The 17,500-nt window shown below is 44.9% G+C and overlaps 1 protein-coding gene across 1 annotated transcript in view; it reads right to left on the minus strand.

Annotated features, from left to right (window-relative positions):
- LOC306923164 (NT-3 growth factor receptor-like) overlaps positions 1-17,500 on the minus strand; it is a gene marked incomplete at its 5' end in the record, with an annotated part of 284,609 nt that overhangs the window by 162,558 nt on the left and 104,551 nt on the right. The window contains one exon of the mRNA XM_079501192.1: positions 17,245-17,316. Within this exon, the coding sequence (XP_079357318.1) occupies positions 17,245-17,316 (72 nt within the window). The remainder of the gene's footprint in view (positions 1-17,244; positions 17,317-17,500) is intronic.

Genomic DNA, 17,500 nt, shown 5'->3' on the forward strand with positions numbered 1-17,500 from the left:
CACTCCCAAAGATGGCGGGCGAAGAGCTTGCAAAGCACAGCCGCTGACCGTCTCCAAGAGTGTCTTTCTCTGCTGACACACGTTACTGAGCACACGTTACGCTCTTTCGCGGCTACGGCTCCTAGGCTCTGGAAGAGCTTGCCCCTTTATATCTGCCCCATCTATTAATGTTTTTAAGTCTCACCTTAAGACTCATCTTTTCTCCCTGGCTTTCAATCCCTCTCGAGTCCATTTTAGGTTTTGCTTTATCTTTGCTCTTTTTTGTTTTGCTTATTTTAACCTTTCATGCTTATATTTTGTCATCATTTCTGATTGTGTTTTCTCGTTTACATGCTGTGTTCTATTGCCTGTCTATGTTTTTGCCACTGATCTGTACAGCACTTTGGTCAACCTTGGTTGTTTTAAAACGTGCTTTATAAATAAAGTTTGATTTGATTTGATTTGAGCAGCTTCCATGGTATGATGGTTCATAACAGAGATACTGTAATGAAATTCTTGTGTTGCTCGCCGTTGTTCTCCCGCTGTTAAAACACACTGTAAGCCCCATAGCATGTGTAACCACATACTGTACAGTAAAGTAATCCTTTGTGTACTGTAGCCTATGTTGTGGCTACTGTAGGCCCTATAGATTTTGCCTATTTTCTAAATATTTTTTATATATTTGAAAATGGGACATTTTGCATAATGAGTACTTTTATTTTTGGTACTCACATTTTGATACCAATACTTTTGTACTGGTTGATACTTTTACTTACTTTGTACTTGTTTTTGATTTTTGGAGAGAGGTGTGTACTTTAATGCTTGATTATTATTTTTACTATTTTTATTTTTATTTTGTTAGGACCGAGGACCGAGGACCCCCTCTAAAACGAGATGATACATCTCAAGGGGCTATCCTCTAAAGGAAATAAAATTTCAATATATTATTTAATATTGCAACGGCATGTCAGCGTTACTCTAACCCTAAGACTGACCGCACGTGAAGCCACGTAGTCGTTACTAACCCTATCCCTATCCCTGACCGCACGCGAAGCCACACAGTCAGAGTAATGGCATGTTGGAATCATGTGCAGTCCTCCATGTTTGAGGCTTCATCCCATGATGTACAGCCACACAGCAGGTGGCCTTGATGGCACCTTATCTGCCATGAATGATCTGATGAGGCAAGCGGTTTGAGCGGATTGTCCGATTGTCCCTAAGGTGCACAATTAGCCACTCAGAGATTCTGGGGGATTACCATTACACTATAGTTATTGATTATGTGAATGGGATTGTGGATGCATGCCACATTGATATATTCATAGCTCATGGCATACTAAATGAGGGCAAAGAGAGGTACTTGCCACATACACTTAATGAACAGACATTATCTTGATTTAAACCACACCAGGGGATGTAGGGATGGGCACTATTTTGCAAAGGGAAAATATTGACAAGTGCAAGTGTGTGTGTGTTACTGAAACAAAATACTGTTTTGGTTAATGGCGTAAAATTGGAAAATTGGTGACCGGTGCCTTGCACTGTGGTGATTGCGTAATAATTCTATTCAATGGGTCACCACTTTTGAAACAAAATACTGTTTTGGTTAATGGCGTAAAATTGGAAAATTGGTGACCGGTGCCTTGCAGTCTGTGGACTGTGGTGATTGCGTAATAATTCTATTCAATGGGACACCACTTTTGGTGTGACACTTGGTTGCCTTAATCTAACATACTTCTATCAGAAGTAACAGAATACTTCTTAATGGAGTGATCCCGAAACCGTAACACTTTACTTTTAAAAAGTAACATTACCCAACACTGACATTGACATGCACAAAAGCCCTTTGAACTTCCTTATTAAAGCTGGTATAAGCAATAATTTGTCAACATTCTAATGGCCTTTTTATTTATTTATTTGTTTGTTTTGGTATTCAGACAGCCAGCAATGGGTAGAACGCTCCCACAAAAATGTTTGACTCTGTGACACATCTAGGGGCCACAATCTGCATTCAAAGATTTTCCTAGAAGCTTTGTCATTGGTCGATTTGCCTGTCTACTTCCTGATTGGTTAGTCATTTCGACCGGGTTTTTTTCGACCAATGACAAAGCATCCAGGAACATCTTTGAATACAGATTGCGGCCCCTAGATGTGTCACAGAGACTAAATTCTTAGTGTTTTACCCATTGCTGGCTGTCAGAATACAAAAAAAAAACAAAAAAAACAAAGTCATTACAATTTTGACATATTATTGCTTATAGCAGCTTTAATAATTGTATGCTTTTATTCAAGGAGAGAAGTACAGAATGGGGATGCCATGGTTATTGTCTCTTGTTTAAACCTGTTCTCCTGGTGGCTTATTTAATCTTGTGACAGTTCTACGGACAGTATCCTGTGTCTATATTTACGACCGTTGAGCCGATTTTACTCTATGGCTCCGAGACATGGACACTTTCAAAGAAACAAGAGAAACGGTTGGATGGCACTTACACCCGCCTTCTAATGAGAGCGCAAAATCTGTCTTGGAAGAGCCACCCATCGACTGATCTAATATACGGCAACCTTCCCCGTGTTTCTTCACTAGTCCAATCCAGAAGAACACAGTTTTCCGGCCACTGCTACAGAGCTGATCATGAGGTTACTGTATATCTTCCCTTCTTCTCTGGAGTCCTGCCTCAAAGCAGACCAGAGGTAGAAAACTGTCGTTAAATGGTAAATGGTAAATGGTGCATTTATATAGCGCCTTTATCCAAGGCGCTTTACATAGATTGTGCATCAATTCACCCATTCACACACACATTCATACACCGATAGCGGCAGAAACCATGCAAGGCACTAGCCAGCACATCGGGAGCAATTTGGGGTTCTGTGTCTTGCTCAAGGACACTTCGACACTAACTCTGGGGGAGCCGAGTTCGAACAGGCAACCTTGCGGTTACCATCCAGCCACTCTACCCCTAAGCCACCGCCGCCCCTAAGGCATCAGGCAACTGTCGTTGCCTGATGTCATCGCTAGAGACACAGGCACATAGAGTATATAAAAGGATAGAGACTGATCTGGCGCGAAGCTCCGCCCCCCCCCCCCCCCCCGCTATTCATGTCAGTGGAAGTTGCTCAGTGGCGTTTTGAAGCACCCGGAAGGACCGTCTACTTCCGCCTTTTTTAGATTTGGGCACCAAAATTTGGTGCCCAAAATGCGGAAGTGCAAACGTGCTCAACGTTAAAGCCCAGCTGCACGGGGTTTCCTCGTCATACTTCCACGGGTCCGCCTGCAGTCCCTCCTCTTACCGCTAGGGCCCAGTGCTTCAACGTTGGAAAGTCTCACTGCCCCCTTGCACAGGCATCAGTAAGCAGGAACTGGGGATGGTAATGAAGGACCGGGACGTCTGGCGTGGCATTGTGAAATCCATGATCTCGACCGCGGTCGAAAAAGTATGATGATGATCCTGTGTCGGCTTAAATCTATCTTAGTTGTGGGCTTATTGCTTATGCTCACAGTAAGCTCTGTGGAATGGTCCCTTTGATTTGTGAAGGTAACACATAAAGGTTATTGTATCGCCGTATTACTTTTTGTTGTTATGCCTCCTGGCTGAATTCTTGCGAGGCTGCGACCTAGAAAAGAAACCATTATCTCAGCTCGTGCCTGTCTGATTTAATGACTGATAGCATCTAAGCCAAGACAACTAGACAAGTGTCATTTTATTGACCCGAATGTCAATACTAGTGCTCTCTCCATATCTCCTGTCGTGCTGGGAGGTGGAATACGTCCTCCTGGTGCGATGAGTGAAGCAAACACGATTACTCTGTTCTCTAGTGAAGGAAATAAATCAACAAATTAACCCCTCAACAAAACCCTAAACCTCAGTACAATCCTAATCCCTCACATGTTATACCTCAGTACAAAACTAATACCTTATCAACCTAATACCTCAAAACGAATACCTCGGTACAACTTAATACCTTATCAACCTAATACCTCAAAACGAATACCTCGGTACAACTTAATACCTTATCAACCTAATACCTCAAAACGAATACCTCGGTACAACTTAATACCTTATCAACCTAATACCTCAAAACGAATACCTCGGTACAACTTAATCCCTTATCAACCTAATACCTCAAAACGAATACCTCGGTACAACTTATTACCTTATCAACCTAATACCTCAAAACGATTACCTCGGTACAACTTATTACCTTATCAACCTAATACCTCAAAACGAATACCTCGGTACAACTTAATACCTTATCAACCTAATACCTCAAAACGATTACCTCGGTACAACTTAATACCTTATCAACCTAATACCTCAAAACGAATACCTCGGTACAACTTAATACCTTATCAACCTAATACCTCAAAACGAATACCTTGGTACAACTTAATACCTTATCAACCTAATACCTCAAAACGAATACCTCGGTACAGCTTAATACCTTATCAACCTAATACCTCAAAACAAATACCTCGGTACAACTTAATACCATATCAACATAATACCTCAAAACGAAAACCTCGGTACAACTTAATACCTTATCAACCTAATACCTCAAAACGAATACCTCGGTACAACTTAATACCTTATCAACCTAATACCTCAAAACAAATACCTTATCAACCTAATACCTCAAAACGAATACCTTGGTACAACTTATTACCTTATCAACCTAATACCTCAAAACGATTACCTCGGTACAACTTATTACCTTATCAACCTAATACCTCAAAACGAATACCTCGGTACAACTTAATACCATATCAACCTAATACCTCAAAACGAATACCTCGGTACAACTTAATACCATATCAACCTAATACCTCAAAACGAATACCTCGGTACAACTTAATACCTTATCAACCTAATACCTCAAAACTAATACCTTATCAACCTAATACCTCAAAACTAATACTCCAGTACAACCTAATACTTTAGTGCAAAACAAATGGCTCAGTTAGTTCTTCCTTTCTTTCGTAAAAGAATAATAAATTTTTTTATCAACCTAATACCTCAAAACAAATACCTCGGTACAACTTAATACCATATCAACCTAATACCTCAAAACGAATACCTCGGTACAACTTAATACCTTATCAACCTAATACCTCAAAACTAATACCTCGGTACAACTTAATACCTTATCAACCTAATACCTCAAAACGAATACCTCGGTACAACTTAATACCTTATCAACCTAATACCTCAAAACTAATACCTCGGTACAACTTAATACCTTATCAACCTAATACCTCAAAACGAATACCTCGGTACAACTTAATACCTTATCAACCTAATACCTCAAAACTAATACCTCGGTACAACTTAATACCATATCAACATAATACCTCAAAACGAATAACTCGGTACAACTTAATACCTTATCAACCTAATATCTCAAAACGAATACCTCGGTACAACTTAATACCTTATCAACCTAATACCTCAAAACGAATACCTCTGTACAACTAAAACAACTAAAACAAATGGCTCAGTTAGTTCTTCCTTTCTTTCGTAAAAGAATAATAATAATTGTCCTACAAGGAAAACATGCACATGTACATATGATACTCTTTTTCTACTCTTGTTTGATCTTTTTTGCACTCTATATTCTATTTTGTTTGCTGTGTTTTGCTGTTTTGATGTCGTATTATATTTTTGCTGCTGCATTGTCTGAAGGAAGCCAAACAAAAATAAGTTTTACTCTTATGTACCTGTACACAAGATGTAACAATAAAGCACAACCTTGAACCTTGACCGTGCTTTCTTTCTGTGTGTGTCATATACATATACAGCACACACAGAAAGTCACTAAATAGTATATTTATTACATGTATTTGTATGCTTTTACTATAGGAAAATAGGAAGAAAACGCTCCCATCAGTAACCCCCATCATCCCATCATGCTCTCTATTGGTCACGTTGTGACCCTCTATAGTCAGAACCCATTCAATCGCCTCTGCACTGGACGCATGCAGAGATGTTTTGACTGGCTAACCGTACGGCACGCTGTGATCCTTGGAGGATAAACCACACAAACACGCACGCACGCACACACGCACGTACGTAGGCACAGGCGGAATAAGGAGCCCATATCCGCTACAGATATTGCATTGTGTGTTGCACCGCGAGGCACGGCTTCATTTAACCCATTTTGGGCGGGAACCCCTTTTGGTGTTAGCATTATGTTATGCTTTAGCTATTGAAAAATAGCAGATCTACAAGCTCATAGCGCGCCACCGAGTGGCGCGCTACGAGCTTGTAGGTCTGCTATTTTTGAAAAATCGAAGAACGACTGACATAGAAACATGGCTTTTTCAGAAAACTGTCAGGATGTAGAAGACATTTTTAGAATCTGATCTCAGGTCAGAATGGGTTAAATAGGAAATCTCTCCATTGTCAAGAATCACCCTGAGGGAGTCTGAATGGCAGGCTTCACGCTCTACAGCCATAAGTTCAACACACGCCCACGCCCACGCCCACGCGCCCACGCACACACACACACACACACACACACACACACACACACACACACACACACACACACACACACGCACACACACACACACACACACCCGCACACACACCCGCACACACACCCACACACACCCACCCACACACACACGCGCACACGCACACACTACAGCGGCTCTCTCCGAGTAGCTCATTTAGCTATAGAATTGGCACATGGTCTGCACAGATTCACATCTGCATGTGTGTTCCTGTTGTGTAGTTCAAGGCTGCTTTCATCTGTGCTTTGGACCTCCCTTGCCACGCACGCACGCACGCACGCACGCACGCACGCACGCACGCACGCACGTGTCTATTTACAGACTGCCTGGTTGCCCATCCAAGGTCATGACCACTAGCGAGGCGTTCAGTGGTGGTGATGTAATTCCTCTGTCCATAATCAATCATACAGTATGTACTGTAGCTACCGTTAAGATGCTCTGTGCAGTTTTCACCATGCAGTTCTCAACACCTCACCAAGCGCTGTGAGCTTGTGGATCGTCTATTGTCACTATTTGTCGTAGGACTTAATGTCTGAAGGCCTAAAGGGGTTGGGTGATTAAAAGAATGAATTCAAATCAACAAAAAAAAGAACAATCTATGTTGTGTCAAAATCGTTTTTTTATGTCACCGTTGACCAAGCCCCCAGAGCGGCTGGCCAATCACCTTTGACCAAGCCCCCAGAGTGGCTGGCCAATCACCTTTGACCAAGCCCCCAGTGCAGCTGGCCAATCACCTTTTACCAAGCCCCCAGTGCAGCTGGCCAATCACCTTTGACCAAGCCCCCAGAGCGGCTGGCCAATCACCTTTGACCAAGCCCCCAGTGCAGCTGGCCAATCACCTTTTACCAAGCCCCCAGTGCAGCTGGCCAATCACCTTTGACCAAGCCCCCAGAGCGGCTGGCCAATCACCTTTTACCAAGCCCCCAGGGCCCCTAGAGCGGCTGGCCAATGTTGAAGCCGCCGAGACGTATAGTGCCCAAACAGGACAGTTTTTGCCCGTGCATTTAGCACGAGTAACACAATTGGATTTGCCAATCATAATGTTGGTTGGCAAATCAAACAGGCTTTTTGGCACGCCTTTAGTTCAAACTGACTACAGTGTTTTAGGATAACTAAGTTAACACTGGACCTCAACCTTTTCAGGCCATGACCCCCAAGATAATCTGCGTAAAATATTTGAGGACCCGACACTCTGACAAGCACTTGTAATGCCTAAAGAGTTGAGGCATTACATTTAGTTTTACTCTGTTCCACAGATAAATATTGTGAAAATAGCAGATCCACAAGCTTTGCGTTGCGAGGCGTTGTGAGCTTGTAGATCGGTCTATTTTCACAGTTGTGGCTTGTTTCTTATAATATTTGACAATTTGTCAATGTTTGATCCATTTTTGTATAGTTTGTTGCTGTTTGTACTTTTGATGCAGTAATGGTCTTGTTTATTTTTTTATGTATTAAAAATGTATTCAAAGTCCTTAAATTGTCACTTCACTGTCATGTGGGGAGCCCCACCAAAATCGTGCGGATATCCCCCTGGGGTCCCCCGACCCATGAGGTTGAGAAGCACTTAACTATAGTTTCAATACTCTAACTAATAAGAATTCCACTGTGTCATCAAATCTATTCCACACTCGTCTCCCAACTGATTAGAATAGAAGTAATTCCCCCACATAACACATATCGCAAGACTGAAAAGTCAAGTCAATGTCACTCTCTGCACTGGACCAAAAACCTATTTTCTCTCTTCCATTCTTCCCGCAGTAATCCATTCCTTCTCATTACAACTCTATTTCCTCTCCTCTATGTATTCTTGGCTCCAGATCAAACACTCGCTGCCTCTCCCGAAAGATAGTCCTCCTTTAAAATGTTCAAGGCACCATGGCTTAACCTTTCGATGTAGACATTTCCAATGCCGACATGCCACAGTAAGCCTACAATGCTACAATGTCACCACACTATTGTGGTTGGTGGCACACTGGCATTAACATTATGAAAGAAAATGTCTCGCATGTTTTGAGGAATTCTGCATGGTGGCATTTTTGCATCGCTGTGTCTCAAAACTGCATTAACCTGCCTCGAAATAGGTGAAGGAGCTTACATAGAGGCCAGGCTAATAAGGGCTGCTTTAAGCTGCTCTTCTCTGTGACATGGCACAGGTAAATCCTTCACTGCTCACTTAACTGGAAGAAGGGGGGGAGAAAAAAGCTGGTAAAGAACAGGTAAAGCTAGACATACTCTCTGGGTGCTATTTTGGGGAAACATGCAGTCAATGCCATGGCAAGTGGGGTGCGGGTGGGTGTGGCAACAGGTGTTTGGAGTTTTCCGTACAGTGAAGGGCGGGAGACCCGACACCTGCGTGGGTTGGATCAAATTGTACAAAAGTGAAAGTTACGCACATCCAGTTGGTCACTGGCGATGGCGAGAGTAACAGTTAAAAATGAGTGTAGTTACCGAAGTAAAGCTGTGCATGCGGATTGTTGAGAATCGTAAATCATCACATCCTCTTCAATATCACACGTCTGATGAATAGTCATATATCTGTCCCTGCAACTTGTTACCCGTTTGATGCAACGGGTGTGAGAATGCGTTCCCAAGATTCTGCCAAAAATACCACTCTCCTCTCCTGCCACTGTCACCATCCCCTTCCTCCCCATATTTTTCCTCTCCTCTCCTCTCCTCTCCTCTCCTCTCCTCTCCTCTCCTCTCCTCTCCTCTCCTCTCCTCTCCTCTCCTCAAGGTACACTCCATCCATTCTACTCATCAACATCCTCCCCTCTTTATTCATGCGTTACCCTTCTCCCTCCCTCGTTCCTCTGCTCCATGCTCTTCCTGTCATTCTTTAGCCTCTGCGGCGTGTGTGTGTGTGTGTGTGTGTGTGTGTGTGTGTGTGTGTGTGTGTGTGTGTGTGTGTGTGTGTGTGTGTGTGTGTTCCTGCATAAATATGCATACATATATTAATGACCATTGAGAATATGCATGGTGTAAGGAGCTTGTGCATGTATAAATGTCCATCTCTGACCCATAGAGGATAGTACACATTCTTCTCTGAGGAGCTGTCCCGTTTCCAAAAGAATAAAAATACACCCTCTGGTCTCTCTCTCTCCCTCTCTCTACCCCCCCCACCCCCCCCCCTCCCTCTCCCTCTCTCTCTCTCTCTCTCCCACCCCTCTCTCTCTCCACCCCTCCCCCTGCCCTCTCACACGTGCATACTAGGGTATAATTTGTGCTAAAAGTTAAATTAAGGCTAGAGGTGTAGTGGGAGGCCGGCTATAGATAAGAAAGAAAGAAAAAACGTTTGAGGGGAGAGTAAAGCGGAGGGGAACAATTTAACAAAGGAGAATAAAGGGTTTGAGGCGATAGAGAAGAGGAGGGTGGATGAAGGTGTGGATGATGGCAATAGAAGTGAAGGGTGGACTGTAGGATTCTCTCTCTCTCTCTCTCTCTCTCTGTGTATTCTCAGTGCTCTAAATAACCCCATGCAGCACCCATGGGTTGACGACTGGCAGCACTGCAGTAGCACCTCACTGCCCGAAATAACACCCAGCATCCCGGCACTCTTCTTTAAATACACTGGAAGTGCTGGAGCATCCGACACGTTCAAAGCTTAAAATACTGTGGCAGAACACTTTCATGCATAAATACAATAGCACTAAAACACCTGTCAAGCTGTGAGCCTCAGATACCCAACAGGAATGTACCTGCAACCTCATTAAAGTAACCTCTGGTTAAAATGCCGTGTGATACATAGATACATAACATACATTAATGGGCTAATGTGTATGATGTGGTGGCTAAGGGCAGAAACTGAGTGTTTTTCAGGGGATAAAGGTGTGATTCCAGCCGGAGACCTCAACTTACTGTCTCTGTACAATCGAAATGAAGCGAAAATGGCCTAAAAACGGAAATGCACTACACTAGAGCAAATATACTCAATTAAAATGTTCTTGACCAACTAGCACATGTAAGAAACAGATGTTATGGTAGAACACATGTCGAGTCCAAGGCACACTGCTCACTTCATTTCTGTAAGTGGTTAATCTCCAACCACTTAAATGTGTGACCACTCGAATGTGAAAACTCTGTCCAAAGAGCACCTGTTTCCAGTTTACTGTAATTGAGGAAGAACCCACGCAGTGCCCATACACATTATCTCTTGTGTGTAGCACATGTACTGTAGGATTCAGCACCATGGACAGCGCCCATGTTTCAAGGCTGATGCACAGTGGCGACAAAGCGGTAGAGTCCTACAAGTCCTCTTAGATGGAGGACATTAACCACTTAACCACTTAAACGCAACCCAGCATCCTAATTGTGGGGAAGGCGTTGGCTGAAAATAGCAGATCGACAAGCTCACAATGCATCGCAGTGCACACTCGGGTGAGTGGACAACATGACCAATATGAAAAATAGTACTGTAGGCAGTGTAGGGCAGAGGTTCCCAACAACTGGTATGTGTACCTGTGCTGGTACGCGGGACATGTCCTACTGGTACGCGGGACATGTCCCACTGGTACGCGGGACATGTCCCACTGGTACGCGGGACATGTCCTACTGGTACGCGGGACATGTCCTACTGGTACGCGGGACATGTACTACTGGTACGCGGGACATGTCCCACTGGTACGCGGGACATGTCCCACTGGTACGCGAGAAGGGACTGTCTTCCATGTTTTGGTACGATGATGCGTGACCGCCACGCACCCCTGCCCCCTCATCGCTCAGCCATGCCGGTCCGCCAACATTTCCATGGTAATAGAACGGTTGGGAACCCCTGGTGTAAGGGATCAGAAAATGGTGAAAAAACAGTTTTGGGCAGAATTCCCCTTTAGTTAAGCTACAAAGTGATGCCCCGAAATGTTAACCTTTTCTTCTGCGCTAAAAGACGGCAGCATGAAAGAATCATAATGCTTTTGTTTCACCATCTCCTCCACGCCCCCTTTTCTCTCCTATACACAATTCCTGCTCTGTCACATAAATGAAAAAGAAAGAAAAAAAATGAAACACATGCATTCTCGCCGTGCACGGTACAGTTCCCAGTGCTATTTAAACCGCTTGTCATTCATGCAGTGTGGCTTTATCAACACTTAAACAGCGACTTGACAGCGGCGTAGCTGACCATGCCTGACCGTCTTGTCACCGCTAGTGACAAGACTGGAGGAAAACAGCAACGAGGGAGGAAAACACTGAAGAAAGATAGCTGGGGAAATTATGCATGCATCAATATTGTATATCATATATTTTTGAAAGACTCAAAGAAAAGGCTCATTGGTCTTACGTCCCAAACGTTATCATCACACAAGCCACAAGACGGCACATTAGGAAAGACAAATAATGTTCTGTGAATCTGTGAAATGTAAAATCAGCAATGTTTCCATGTCATTCGTCATTGGAGAACGAAAAGACAACTATCTACTTGTATTTAGTTGTGTGATAGGGAGACTCATTTCATATCTACTATCATTTCATATCAACTATCTACTTGTATTTAGTTGTGTGATAGGGAGACTCATTTCATATTAAAGCACATCCTTTGTGGACACTTTTAAAAACAGCCTTAAAACGTTCCTCTTTGAGCAAGCATTTGTGAATGGTTCAACCTGAATTTTCTGATTTTTCCTATACTTATTCCTTATACTTATACTTATTCCTATACTTCTTGCTTGTATTGTCATTTATTTTAGATGATTTGTACAGCAATTTTTTATCTGCTTTGTTTTCGTTGTCTTTTATTTTATTGCATGTAAATCACTTTGTGAGTCCTCTCTGTGAAAGGTGCTATTTAAATAAAATGTACTTACTTACTTACTTACTTACTTAGTTTGAATGTAACACAAAAACATCCGTTGAATCTATTTGATGTTAATTGTGTTTCATCTGAATCATCTGAGTTAGTGACGGACTGCATTAAACCAATTTGTTTCATGCTTTATTGTATTTAAAGCCATAACCCACGGGACTCCTTTAAGCGAATAAAACAGTATTTTATAACCAATATATGGTAGAGACTGTTAATACAATATAACTGATACATCTGCAGTGGTTTGAGGTGGTCTCCCGACACTTCCATTGAGACCTTCACGCTGGCATTGGGTATAGGACACCTGCAGTACTAGTTGACAATGCCAATAAAGTTATGTTATTATCTTTATTGTATTTGGAACTGGTTCAGTTTCCTCTCTCCGTGTGGAGAGGGAGACAACGGACATAAAACTTAAGAATTGTAGCTATAAATGAATTTCTGTTAGCCTGACACTTCATTATTCAGACTGAACACCAGCCCCATGGCAGCAGTTTCTGGGATGGGCGTTGCCGAAGCGGCAGTCTCGGCGATTGGTTAGAGGAGAATTCCATGCTAGAAGGCTTTCTTACCTTTCTTTGTAGTTGTTACGTCCCGACCAAAGAGATCCAGGTGTTTTTTTGTGCAAAAACTCCTTATTGGCTATTTCCCCTACCATAAGCCCTCAGTGAATTGCATTGAATGGGAATTGAATGGGGCTATGGGGTGCTGTGCTAATTTGCTTATTTCCATCGAAATAAGTAGTAAAATGTGCCGCTTGGGATATTATTTACATTATGCACCAGGGGTGGTGCAGGGGTTAGGGGTTCAAGGACATTTGGGCAGAGATTGTGGACACCACAGATGTATAACAACCACTCTCCTGTTCTCACACACACACACACACACACACACACACACACACACACACACACACACACACACACACACACACACACACACACACACACACACACACACACACACACACACACACACACACACACACACACACACACACACACACACACACAGCTCTGTGAGCATCAGATCATGATTACCGTAGCACCATGGCGTTGGAGAGCGTATGTCCCAGTGGGGCATGTTGTCATGCGTATGTCCCAGTGGGGCATGTTGTCATGTCGTATGTCCCAGTGGGGCATGTTGTCATGTCGTATGTCCCAGTGGGGCATGTTGTCATGTCGTATGTCCCAGTGGGGCATGTTGTCATGTGTATGTCCCAGTGGGGCATGTTGTCATGTGTATGTCCCAGTGGGGCATGTTGTCATGTGTATGTCCCAGTGGGGCATGTTGTCATGTCGTATGTCCCAGTGGGGCATGTTGTCATGCGTATGTCCCAGTGGGGCATGTTGTCATGTGTATGTCCCAGTGGGGCATGTTGTCATGTGTATGTCCCAGTGGGGCATGTTGTCATGTCGTATGTCCCAGTGGGGCATGTTGTCATGTGTATGTCCCAGTGGGGCATGTTGTCATGTCGTATGTCCGAGTGGGGCATGTTGTCATGTCGTATGTCCCAGTGGGGCATGTTGTCATGTGTATGTCCCAGTGGGGCATGTTGTCATGTCGTATGTCCGAGTGGGGCATGTTGTCATGTCGTATGTCCCAGTGGGGCATGTTGTCATGTGTATGTCCCAGTGGGGCATGTTGTCATGCGTATGTCCCAGTGGGGCATGTTGTCATGTCGTATGTCCCAGTGGGGCATGTTGTCATGTCGTATGTCCCAGTGGGGCATGTTGTCATGTCGTATGTCCCAGTGGGGCATGTTGTCATGTGTATGTCCCAGTGGGGCATGTTGTCATGTGTATGTCCCAGTGGGGCATGTTGTCATGTCGTATGTCCCAGTGGGGCATGTTGTCATGTCGTATGTCCCAGTGGGGCATGTTGTCATGTCGTATGTCCCAGTGGGGCATGTTGTCATGTCGTATGTCCCAGTGGGGCATGTTGTCATGTCGTATGTCCCAGTGGGGCATGTTGTCATGTCGTATGTCCCAGTGGGGCATGTTGTCATGTCGTATGTCCCAGTGGGGCATGTTGTCATGTCGTATGTCCCAGTGGGGCATGTTGTCATGTGTATGTCCCAGTGGGGCATGTTGTCATGTCGTATGTCCCAGTGGGGCATGTTGTCATGTGTATGTCCCAGTGGGGCATGTTGTCATGTCGTATGTCCCAGTGGGGCATGTTGTCATGTCGTATGTCCCAGTGGGGCATGTTGTCATGTCGTATGTCCCAGTGGGGCATGTTGTCATGTGTATGTCCCAGTGGGGCATGTTGTCATGTCGTATGTCCCAGTGGGGCATGTTGTCATGTGTATGTCCCAGTGGGGCATGTTGTCATGTCGTATGTCCCAGTGGGGCATGTTGTCATGTCGTATGTCCCAGTGGGGCATGTTGTCATGTCGTATGTCCCAGTGGGGCATGTTGTCATGTGTATGTCCCAGTGGGGCATGTTGTCATGTCGTATGTCCCAGTGGGGCATGTTGTCATGTGTATGTCCCAGTGGGGCATGTTGTCATGTGTATGTCCCAGTGGGGCATGTTGTCATGTGTATGTCCCAGTGGGGCATGTTGTCATGTGTATGTCCCAGTGGGGCATGTTGTCATGTGTATGTCCCAGTGGGGCATGTTGTCATGTGTATGTCCCAGTGGGGCATGTTGTCATGTCGTATGTCCCAGTGGGGCATGTTGTCATGTCGTATGTCCCAGTGGGGCATGTTGTCATGTGTATGTCCCAGTGGGGCATGTTGTCATGTGTATGTCCCAGTGGGGCATGTTGTCATGTCGTATGTCCCAGTGGGGCATGTTGTCATGTCGTATGTCCCAGTGGGGCATGTTGTCATGTCGTATGTCCCAGTGGGGCATGTTGTCATGCGTATGTCCCAGTGGGGCATGTTGTCATGTGTATGTCCCAGTGGGGCATGTTGTCATGTGTATGTCCCAGTGGGGCATGTTGTCATGTCGTATGTCCCAGTGGGGCATGTTGTCATGTCGTATGTCCCAGTGGGGCATGTTGTCATGTGTATGTCCCAGTGGGGCATGTTGTCATGTCGTATGTCCCAGTGGGGCATGTTGTCATGTGTATGTCCCAGTGGGGCATGTTGTCATGTGTATGTCCCAGTGGGGCATGTTGTCATGTGTATGTCCCAGTGGGGCATGTTGTCATGTGTATGTCCCAGTGGGGCATGTTGTCATGTGTATGTCCCAGTGGGGCATGTTGTCATGTGTATGTCCCAGTGGGGCATGTTGTCATGTCGTATGTCCCAGTGGGGCATGTTGTCATGTCGTATGTCCCAGTGGGGCATGTTGTCATGTCGTATGTCCCAGTGGGGCATGTTGTCATGTCGTATGTCCGAGTGGGGCATGTTGTCATGTCGTATGTCCCAGTGGGGCATGTTGTCATGTGTATGTCCCAGTGGGGCATGTTGTCATGCGTATGTCCCAGTGGGGCATGTTGTCATGTCGTATGTCCCAGTGGGGCATGTTGTCATGTCGTATGTCCCAGTGGGGCATGTTGTCATGCGTATGTCCCAGTGGGGCATGTTGTCATGTGTATGTCCCAGTGGGGCATGTTGTCATGTGTATGTCCCAGTGGGGCATGTTGTCATGCGTATGTCCCAGTGGGGCATGTTGTCATGTGTATGTCCCAGTGGGGCATGTTGTCATGTGTATGTCCCAGTGGGGCATGTTGTCATGTCGTATGTCCCAGTGGGGCATGTTGTCATGTTGGAGAGCGTATGTCCCAGTGGGGCATGTTGTCATGTCGTATGTCCCAGTGGGGCATGTTGTCATGTGTATGTCCCAGTGGGGCATGTTGTCATGTGTATGTCCGAGTGGGGCATGTTGTCATGTCGTATGTCCCAGTGGGGCATGTTGTCATGTCGTATGTCCCAGTGGGGCATGTTGTCATGTGTATGTCCCAGTGGGGCATGTTGTCATGTCGTATGTCCCAGTGGGGCATGTTGTCATGTCGTATGTCCCAGTGGGGCATGTTGTCATGTCGTATGTCCCAGTGGGGCATGTTGTCATGTGTATGTCCCAGTGGGGCATGTTGTCATGTCGTATGTCCCAGTGGGGCATGTTGTCATGTCGTATGTCCCAGTGGGGCATGTTGTCATGTGTATGTCCCAGTGGGGCATGTTGTCATGTCGTATGTCCCAGTGGGGCATGTTGTCATGTTGGAGAGCGTATGTCCCAGTGGGGCATGTTGTCATGTCGTATGTCCCAGTGGGGCATGTTGTCATGTGTATGTCCCAGTGGGGCATGTTGTCATGTGTATGTCCCAGTGGGGCATGTTGTCATGTGTATGTCCCAGTGGGGCATGTTGTCATGTCGTATGTCCCAGTGGGGCATGTTGTCATGTGTATGTCCCAGTGGGGCATGTTGTCATGTGTATGTCCCAGTGGGGCATGTTGTCATGTGTATGTCCCAGTGGGGCATGTTGTCATGTCTTGAGATGTGCCTGCAGGGCTGCGGGTTTGGTCCAAATATTTACAAAACCAGAGCGGCAATCAATTGTCTCATGCCGGCGGCGATGTGCCAGAGCGACCAAATAGATGTGCCAGAGCGACCAAATAGATGTGCCAGAGCGACCAGATAGGTTTGGCTTTTTTTTGGTGGGGGGGGGAGGAACCCGGCTGCCACACTTAACCCATTCTGACCTGAGATCAGATTCTAAAAATGTCTTCTACATCCTGATAGTCTTCTGAAAAAGCTATGTTTCTATGTCAGTCGTTCTTCGATTTGTCAAAAATAGCAGATCTACAAGCTCGTAGCGCGCCACTCGGTGGCGCGCTATGAGCTTGTAGATCTGCTATTTTTCAATAGCTAAAGCATAACATAATGCTAACACCAAAAGGGGTTCCCACCCAAAATGGGATAATCAATGTTAGCAGAGTGGCCTCTATTTGGCGCGGCGTCAGAAAGCCAAGGCTGCAGGAGCCAATTAAAAAACAGAGTTCAACTCACAGTTCAAAAAGCTGCAGGTGCTGGAAGAGCTGCCAGGACAACGTGGTCAGCAGGGGGTTCTTAGACAGGTTTCTGAGAGAGAGAGAGAGAGAGAGAGAGAGAGAGAGAGAGAGAGAGAGAGAGAGAGAGAGAGAGAGGTGATCAATATTAAGTTTTAAGATTCCTGAAAGAAGAAAAAGTGATTATTCATCCATCCATCCATCCATCCATCATTTTTGGGAATGTTGTTTTTAATAATTAAAACAAAATATAGCAA

The sequence above is a fragment of the Electrona antarctica genome (genome assembly GCF_951216825.1).
Source record: "Electrona antarctica genome assembly, chromosome: 5".
In the NCBI taxonomy this organism is placed as follows: domain Eukaryota; kingdom Metazoa; phylum Chordata; class Actinopteri; order Myctophiformes; family Myctophidae; genus Electrona; species Electrona antarctica.